The sequence below is a fragment of the Arachis ipaensis genome, chromosome B3 (genome assembly GCF_059453495.1).
Source record: "Arachis ipaensis isolate K30076 ecotype BB chromosome B3, ASM5945349v1, whole genome shotgun sequence".
Classification (NCBI taxonomy): domain Eukaryota; kingdom Viridiplantae; phylum Streptophyta; class Magnoliopsida; order Fabales; family Fabaceae; genus Arachis; species Arachis ipaensis.
In genome coordinates, this window is record NC_142438.1 from 133,601,072 (window position 1) to 133,610,629 (window position 9,558).

General features: G+C 38.0%; 1 protein-coding gene across 1 annotated transcript; it reads left to right on the forward strand.

The window, feature by feature from the left end:
- Positions 1 to 239: 239 nt before the first annotated feature.
- Positions 240 to 7,120, forward strand: LOC107631178 (Apoptosis inhibitory protein 5 (API5)). Its single transcript, XM_088506513.1, has 17 exons — positions 240 to 431; positions 614 to 721; positions 877 to 1,038; positions 1,288 to 1,387; positions 1,477 to 1,542; positions 2,523 to 2,620; positions 2,717 to 2,791; positions 2,901 to 3,050; positions 3,269 to 3,334; positions 3,424 to 3,489; positions 3,568 to 3,678; positions 4,184 to 4,273; positions 4,358 to 4,464; positions 5,255 to 5,369; positions 5,450 to 5,515; positions 5,614 to 5,714; positions 6,338 to 7,120. Exons 2-17 carry the CDS (start codon positions 635 to 637, stop codon positions 6,549 to 6,551), a joined length of 1,674 nt encoding a protein of 557 aa, XP_088362639.1. The 5' UTR covers positions 240 to 431; positions 614 to 634; the 3' UTR covers positions 6,552 to 7,120.
- Positions 7,121 to 9,558: the final 2,438 nt, after the last annotated feature.

Genomic DNA, 9,558 nt, shown 5'->3' on the forward strand with positions numbered 1-9,558 from the left:
AGTTACATCCTTATTAACAGCAAAATAGAAAAAAAAAAAATATTACTTAAGATATTATAAATAAGAGAAATTCTTTAAAATATACCGATGAGACAATTATTGACAAAGTTGTCATCTAAAGTAACTGCTTCCGTAACCGTAACCGTAACCGGTGAAGTCCATGTAAATTTAATTAGGGTTGCGTTGCCGTTTATGGCATAGTAGTAGTAATTAATAAGAACGACCTGTCGTTTACATCCAAGTGGATAGATAGTTGGTTTTCGCTAGTGAAGAAGATAAAAGACGAAACGGTGCAGTATTGGTTTAGCGTTTACCTGAAGGAAACTGAACTCGCCCCCATCGAAAGACGAGGTCGACCCTCCATCACTGAATCCCAATTCCCAACTCAACCCTCGCGCGCGCGTGAGACCAGAGCTGAGCTGTTTCTTCAGGTCAGTACTAGTTTACTGCTACAGTTAGTCAGTTACCATTCACACTTTCTTTCTTCCTCAACGTAGAGTGAGAACAACTCAGATTACCACACTCAAATCAAACATAAACCTAAAACCCATCCCCTTTTGGTTCTTCTTCGTCGCAAGCTAATTTATCCCTTCGATTTCAATTCCAATTTCAGTGGCAGAACCTTCCAATCCCAATGACTGACCCTTCCGAAGAGGCTGCTTACATCGAGAAGCTCTACGAGTATGGCGAGAAGCTCAACGCTGCCACCGATAAGTCTCAGGTCACCTCTCTCTTTTAGCTACTACTAACGAAAAATATATTATTGAAGTTCTTTATGTGTTTTTACTTTTTCCTTTTCAGTTTGGAGTACTAGGGTTTTCGATTGTGTAATGGTTGTGTCTTGAATCGTGTTTATTTGTTTGTTTGGATTGGCAGCATGTGAATGATTACCAGGGAATCATAGATGCCGCGAAGACGAGCGTAAAGGCGAAGCAGCTCGCCGCGCAGCTTATTCCTAGGTTCTACAAGTTCTTCCCTGACCTCTCTGGTCCCGCCCTTGACGCCCATCTTGATCTGGTTGAGGCTGAAGAACTTGGGGTCAGTAGCTATACTGCTTGTAATTCTGCCTATCTATTGTTTCTTTTTATTTTATTTGTCTTTACATGACAGGGAGCAATGTTAGTCATTTGATCTATGTTGTGGATCCTACCTAGTAGGACAAGGTTTTGTTGTTCTTGTTGTGTTTATTTATTATTCTTTTTCCAGTAAAGGAATGCAGTGTTATTATTCTTTCCTGAGGTTTGTTTTCCCTCTTTTGTGTTATGAACTTATGATCCTGCTGTACAGGTACGGGTGCAAGCAATTAGAGGACTGCCTCTTTTCTGCAAGGATACGCCTGAAAACATTGGGAAGATGGTTGATATTCTAGTGCAAATTCTTGGGTCTGGTATGTTGCAGTCTTTGTTTGAAGATTTTGCATTCTTAAGATGTTGGTCTCAATTGAGATTCTGATTTTTGCCCCCTTGTTGCATTTAGAGGAATTCGTGGAGCGTGATGCTGTACATAAGGCTCTTATGTCTCTGCTGCGGCAGGATGTGAAAGGTATTCTGATTTGCCCTTATGCTAGGAAAAAGTCTCTCTGGCAGAGCAGATTCTGGTAGTTGAATGATTTAAATTTTATTAAGCACCTTAAGTTCATCTAGATTAAAATTTAAAACAGTGTGTCCACATTACTTTAAAGCAAAAATAACTTGCTTCTAATTCTAGGTGTTGCATAGTGTGATGATTGCTGAGTTGCATGTACACTAACGTGACACAGGAATAGAAATATAGCAAAATGCCAATCCAAAGGCCTATAGTTGGTAGCTGGTAGTAAAGTGCTTAAACTTGAATTCAAGAACTTCTTCTGATATATTAATCTTCATTATCATGTAAACTAATTCTCAAGCTGATCTTACATTTGATTTACTCTATGTGCAACTTTTTCCTTTCACGGGTAGTAATACTAGCCAATCTTATCTATAAACAACGGAGCCATCAGGCATGATCCGTGTCAAGCCTTGTCATCTATGTATAATGGAAAAAAGAAAATGGCAATCTAACAATACTCTTGTCTAACACCTAACTGATGGACATGGTATGTGCTTTTGGGAAATACGTTACTCTGAAAGTATTGGTTTGTCAATTGGCTGGAGTCGTCACAATATTGGGATGAATAGTGAGTCCTATTTAGAAAATCCCCCCTAGTTTTTCTTCCCTGCACCCAATTAAGATCACCTGTATCATGTTATAGTATGGATTCATGAAGAGATAAAACTTGAAACATTTACTCAGATAGCAAGGATGGGATTAATTGCCTGTTCAATAATTTTGTAAATAAAGCTCCAGGGAATAGTGTTGGTGGACTTATGATTTTTTCGTTGAAAGCTACAGTTAAAGAGAAAACCTGTATTGTTATATAATGCATATTTGAATGCTTAATTAATAATATTGAGATAATCATACAATATTATTTATAGATTCCAAACATTATAATTAGTGGTGCATTTTGGTTGTCTCTTATAGCATGATTGTCAATGCAGCTTCTTTGACGGCTTTGTTTAAGCACATTGGGAGTGTTGAAGAGCCAAGTACAGATGAAGTTATTCGTGAAAAGGTTATCAACTTTGTTCGAGATAAGGTGAGTAGAGAAAGCTTGACTATAATGTCCATATTATTATTATTATTGCATCATTAAAATATAAGCATATGCTGAGTTTCAGATATCTTTGTTTAGGTTTTCCCTATTAAAGCTGAACTGTTGAAGCCTCAAGAAGAAATGGAAAGACACATAACTGATCTCATAAAAAAGGTATTCCTAATCAGCCTATCTTGTTACTTTTATCAATTGAGTTTAGTTCTCTGCTATTGTTGTTGTGTCTTTGGATGTTGATGAATTTTTTGGTTTCATTTCATCGCAGAGTGTAGAAGATGTAACTGGTATAGAATTTAGAATGTTTATAGATTTCCTCAAGAGCTTGAACCTATTTGGAGAGAAGGCTCCGCCTGAGAGGATGAAAGAGCTGATTGGAATCATTGAAGGGCAAGCTGATCTAGATGCACAGTTCAATGTCTCTCTCTCTCTCTCTCTCTCTCTCTCTCTCTCTCTCTCTCTCTCTCTCTCTCTCTCTCATCCAGTTAGACACACAAACTTGGTCATTTTTGGTATCAAAAGAGTCTGTTTTATATTTATATAAGATTGTATGATTTTAGGCGTAATATTAGTTGCATGTTTAATATTGTTATTTGTTGGTCTCATGCTGTGGTTTTTTAAACTGGTAATTTGTAGGTTTCCGATGCAGATCATATTGACAGGTTGATATCATGCCTTCATATGGCACTTCCATTTGTTGTGGTAAGGAGTGTTTACACCCCTTTATTGTTTTCATACTGTTTTTCGTTTAGTCTTTTTTCTTATTTATTTATTTGATATTTTCCTTGCAGAGGGGTGCATCTAGCAACAAATTTCTCAACTATATAAACAAGTACATAATACCTGTTTTTGACCAGGTAATACTTTAGATAATTAAGTTGGGAAGAATAGTCATGTCTATCAATTTATTCTTAAAATGATTCTATCCCTCTCAGCTTCCTGGGGAACGGAAAGTAGATTTGCTCAGAAGTCTTGCAGAATTTTCACCTTACACAACACCGCAAGATTCACGCCAAATGCTTCCTTCTATTGTTCAGTTGCTGAAGGTATATATTATTTAAAAATGGCATGTTTGACATATTTCAATGCGTTAATTCTTGGATAGGGCACTGCTTCCTGCTATGAAAACTTTTAACGTTTTTTTGTCTACTAAGTCTAGTTTATTCTGTTATATGAAAGGTCAAATCTCTGTTCCTTCAAATTTTCTACTTCGTTATTTTTATGAAAGAATTAATGTTTGATTACTAAAAGATTGGATTATATCAGTTTATTCCTTCAAAGTTTATTTCATCGTTGATCACTTTAATATCCTATATTTATTCATGAGTCCTGACAAAGACAAAAGTAAGGTCACTTTTTGAAGACTATATTCATTTTTTGTCAAATTTATTAATGATGTGATTAATTATTGTGCGTAATCATTCACAGACTCAATTAATACCAAAAAAAAAAAAAAAATCTCAGGACTACGGACAATATATCAATTTGCTCTATATGGGTGTAATTTCTTCTCTCTTTTTATGTTTCATTAAGCTGGCTTGCTCTTAACAGAAATATATGACTTGGAAGAAGTCTGGGGAGGAGATGAACTTTACATATGTTGAGTGCTTGTTGTACACGTTTCATCACCTCGCTCACAAGGTATTACCTCTATCTTTAAGAAAATATCGTAATGTTGCGTTGGCACCCTATATGCAAGGCATGGCTGAATTTGATTATTCTTAGGTTCCCAATGCTACAAACAGTTTATGCGGTTATAAGATTGTTACTGGTCAGCCATCTGATAGGCTCGGAGAGGACTTTTCAGAGCAATACAATGATTTTACTGAGAGGTATTATGATTATCCATCTTTTAATAAAAATAAAACAGAGTTCACCAGATTTTTTGTTTTCATTTTCCTAAGATCATTTAACATATCCTCATATTTGTTAGTAGATTTTTCTTGTTATGTGATCTTCAGTAGAACCAAGGCATACATATTCAATCTATACATTGCCTCAATCTCTTCCAAGAATTCATTCTTGACTCTTATGTCACCATATCCTCTTTCTATTCTTTCAAATTTTAAGACATTTTAACTTTTTCATAACCTTAAAAGGCTTCCCTGCCTGGAACATCTTTGTGAAAATTCATGATTTCTACTTATCTCAATTGGCATCGTGTTAGTGCTGTCCTTGTTTACCAACTCTCCCATCCTCTGGATTTTGGTGCCCAACTGTTTTTAAATTCTCCTTTTCCATATAGATTGTACCTCTCATTTTTACTATCTATTATGGGGATTATTGTGCCATTTGAACCTATTGTTATTAGTTGGGTGTCAATTCAGCCCAAAGTTAATACATATACCCTTTTATGAAATGGATATTATAACCTGATCAGTGTATGAAGCCTGCACTTAGCAGGGGTGGGTTATTAACATTTTAATATTAATAGGCTTTTTCAGAGTTCAATAAGAAGTAAACTTTGTTATTTGTGAGTTCTCAGTGACTGTTCAGTCCTGTTCTTGAGAGTGGTCTACTAGTAACTTTTTTCCATTGTTTTACCATTTTTGACCCATTTTGTACAGACTTTGATGATTTTTGTTTTCTGATCACCTTTTTTTTTGTTATTTTCTCACCCAGGTTGAATAACGTTGAGGAGTTCACCCGGGCCACGATTAAGAAATTAACACAAGGAATGGCTGAAAACAGCAAATCTATGGCTGATGCTAAAACTGATGAAGAAAAGGAAAAAATTGTGAGTTTTTGTGGTTTTGAAGTAATGTATTGCCTTTCTCTGATTATGTTGTATCCTAACATTTTTACACGATGTTGCAGAAAACTAAGAAACAGAATGCTACAACCGGGTTGCGGACCTGCAACAACATTTTGACCATGACAAAGGTAAGAGGGCTGCAGTGCCAGCTTCTTTTGCAGATGTGCTGTCACATACGTTATTTTATTTTCTTATATATTTTTACTAATTTGATTTATATGATCAGCCATTGCATGCTAAAGTGCCGACTTTCATTGGAGATAAGCGAGTCAACCTTTCTTGGAAGGAGGCAACAAAACCTGCGTCATCTACCACACCAGCCGCTGGGTATAGTTCCTTCTCTTCTTTTAAATATCATTTTACTCTTTTTCCCTAGTGACAGTATTCAAAGCCCGGCTTGGCCTGGACCCCAAGCATATTTTGCCGGGTTTGGTTTTGTTATCTTTACCCGATGTCCTTTTTGTGCTGGGTTCGGGTCATGCATTGGTTAGACTTGGAGGCCTCGGCCTGAGCCCATGTTTTATAAATAAAATACATACTTTCAAGTGGAATTAGTAATGAAATGTTATGTTTTTATATTTCAATTAATATCTTTTACATTATATTGTGTTATTCTTGCTTTAAAATAATTTATTTTCGTACAAATATTATATAATATTTATTAAATTTAATCGTTACAGATAAGGTTTTTAGGGTTTAAAATATTATATAATTTATTGAGTTGACCCGGTTTAACCATATTATTTCGGGTTAATTTAGGGTGGTTGTTGGTCTTTAAAATAGACCCGGAAACATATTACAATCGGCTCCGGGTCTAACTAAAACCCAGCCTGACCTAGGCCATTCACCCCCTAGCTTGGAATATCAAAGATCTCATGGCTTTGGCCTTTGTGCAATATAAATATTTGAAATTGATTAACTTATTTATTTATTTATTTATTTTACTTCAGATCCAAACGATCTTCTGGTTCTACTAATGGATCCAACAATATTCCATCAAAGAAGGGTCGAGGAGGTGGTGGCGGTTTGCCAAATCAGCTTGTCAATAGAGCGCTGGAAGGATTATCTGGTGGTGGAAGGGGTGGTCCAAGGGGCAGAGGCAGGGGCTGGGGTGGTCGAGAAAGAGGAAGAGGAAGAGGAAGAGGAAGAGGAGGGTATCGGTAACTTTCTTGTGGTGACATAGATCACATTGGATTTCAGGTGACTACGAATAGGGCCTGTTAAATGTACTAAAATTCTTTGTCAGAGGAAGTTTTGATTATAGTGGAGGATCAGAGTTTACATTAGTTGTACTTTGTCGGAAGCTTGTTTATGTAACGTGCCGACTTGTTGATCATTTTTCCAAATCCACTTGATGCAAGCAGCAGGTGAGAACCACTTGAAGAAACTTCTTATGCCCCTTGGTATGTATTGCATGTAATTTAATGACAATTTATTTCAAGACCACGTTTGACTAGTAGAATCAGTTTCAACTTATGTCAAATTATAATTGGTAAGGTTCTTTAGCACAATGATCGGAATGCATTCTCTCCTACCGATTATAAGCAATTTCCAAGTTCATACCCTTGACCTAATTTTTTAGGTAGGATAAAATTTAGGTAATGTTCCTTACATATTTGTAATATTTTTCTCAAATGTGCGGATGTCGTGCTTTCAGTGGTGAGAAATTTTTCCTTATATATCTTACTGTGGCTTATTTTTTAATGAAGCAAGATGGATCAATCATTTAAACATTTTGGTTGTCTTTAATTTAGCATAGATACTAAGAGGAGACGAGTCAAATACGAGATTTTAGACTCAAACGTAGATATCTTTTAACGTGGATGTTTTCATAAGATGTTTTATGTTGGTTTTGTACTTAAATTTATTTTAGTCCATATGTGAAATAGATGCTTATTAGTATACTTGAATGTTAGTCTTAATCGGATAACATGTTAAAAGAATATTTGGATTAAATTTTAATGTGTAAAAATGAATGAGTTATGCTACACATACAACTCGTTTTGGTTTACAAGTCTTACAAGTTGGGCCAAATATAACAAAAATTACATTCACCCACTGGAGCGTGATAACACGCGCGTCACTCAACTATTTCCAAAGTGCGCTCTTACTCACTATTATGGAAGACACTTCTTCACGTTCCTCCTTCTCCTCTTCCTCTTCCTTCTTCTTCTTTTCCTTTTTCTTTGCGTTTTTTTTTTCCTTTTTCTTCGCGTGTTTCATCTTCGTCGTTGTTTTTTATTACCGTTGTTGTTGCTTCACGTGTTTTCTCTTTCTATTGATTTTGCAATATTATGATTTTTTTCTTTGTTTGATTTTTTTTCCAAAGAAGAATTATAAGAAAACGAAATAAGAAGCAGTAGAATATGAAGAGGCAATAGAAGATGAAGAGGAGGAAGAGGAAGAGGAAGAGTTTTGAATTATGCAGAACTTATCAGAATAAAAATACACTAAAAAATTCTTAAAATACACCCAAATATCTTCGTATTACACCTAAATATCTTCGTGTTACACCAAAATTTGCTGCAAATACAGAAAAATATTTTTTCTAATGTTGCGCTTTTTTTCTTCTTTTTTTTTTTCCTTATTTCTTTCTTTCTTTTAGTTAAATGAATGTAAGTTCATCCTCTTTCAAGTAATTTTTGTTCGGGTACCGGACGGTTCTGGGCCGTTGGGTTGGAGAGGGTGCAGACGACTTCCCGAGCACTTCATGTGGAGAGAAAAGGGGGGGGGGGAGGGGTGTCACCTGCAAAGACACTCCGACGCTCTAGTCAGTAGAGTGTGCAGGCGAAAAAGGGGAAATGATGTGTGACGTACCTTGGGAGAAGGGTAGGTCCTTCCCCATTTATACCGTGTCAAAGGTGGGCCCTGCAAGGATAGGCCCACCTTCTTCGAGACCTCCCCTGCACAGCTGTAGCGAAGCTGTCAGGGACGCGTGTCCGGGTTAGCGGACGGGTGCCTTGTTCCTAACCGTTCGGGTCGGGTTGTGCCCGGGTTGGGCCGGCCCACATTCAGTTTGGGCCAGGCCGTAACAGTGCCCCCAACGCGCTAGCAACGACCGTGAGGGTCGTTGGTGGTGTGTTCTCTCCTTTCGTGCGTTGTCGCCAGGTCGGCCGTCTGTGGAGGGGACGTGACTCTTGCGCGCGTGTCTGTTCGTTGCTGGAATGGCCGCTTGTTGCCTCGTTCTTCGCGTGGAGCATTAAATGCTCATAATGGGTTGGAAAACCCTGTATGCAAAGACCATTTTGCCCCCAGGCCTTTCGCGCTTCTTGAGTGGCAGTTTTAAACAGTTTTACCTTAGTTTTTCCTCTCCCAGTCTTGCTCCTCCTATCTCTCTCTTCTTCACTCCCAAAGGTCCCAAAGCTTCGTTCTAGCATCCTTGCGCATCTTCCCTGTTTCCTTCCCAGTTTTTGCAACCAATCTAGGTAAGCATTAATCCCTTCTCTTTTCTGCTTCGTTGTTTCATATTCTCATTGGTGTCTTTCTTGTGCGTTTGTTGTCTGTATTTGCTTCTTGTTCTTGCTGTCTGTTTGGTTCTTGCGTGGTAGATGACCTTTTAGTGTCAAGTAGGTGCTGTTAGGGGGTTACCATTCCAGGATGTCTGCTTTCTTGACTTGGATTTTGCTTTAGCCATACTTGATTTTAGTTTTTGAGTGGGTTGAGTATAGTTTCTGAGTTTTTCCGAGCTCCCGACCTGTTAGACTAACCGAGTGGTAACCCCACTGTAGGTATACCTCGCATCGTCTCACGAACTTCCACCTCCGCTCCGAGCTATGACCCGTACGCTTGGGTTGTTTCCGACTTAAAGGATTCTCCAAACCAGATGGCAGAGGAGGAGCTGATGGAGTTCCGACAAGGCGAATATCTCTGCGGAGGGACAGACGAGGAGGCTAATTATGACGTCTTCGTCCCTGCCCCTAGCGAGCGGTTATACGAAATTAACTTCCACTTCCCTCGGGTTGCCGACTGGATCTGGTTTTATAAGGCCATGTTCACCCAAATGGGAGTTCGCATCCCGTTTTCCTCATTTCAAATGGCGCTTCTTAACCGGATATCCGTTGCGCCGTCACAGCTACACCCGAACAGCTGGGCTTCCATTCGTTGTTTTGAGATGGTATGCGAGTATTTGGAGTTACCGGTGTCTGTTAATGTCTTTTTATTTTTCTTCAAC

Coding starts and splice junctions, on each gene's coding strand:
- LOC107631178 (XM_088506513.1), top strand. CDS start 635: ATGACTGACCCTTCCGAAGAGGCTGCTTACATCGAGAAGCTCTACGAG. Junction 3,490..3,567: donor TAATACCTGTTTTTGACCAG/GTAATACTTTAG, acceptor TATCCCTCTCAG/CTTCCTGGGGAACGGAAAGT. Junction 3,679..4,183: donor CTATTGTTCAGTTGCTGAAG/GTATATATTATT, acceptor TGCTCTTAACAG/AAATATATGACTTGGAAGAA.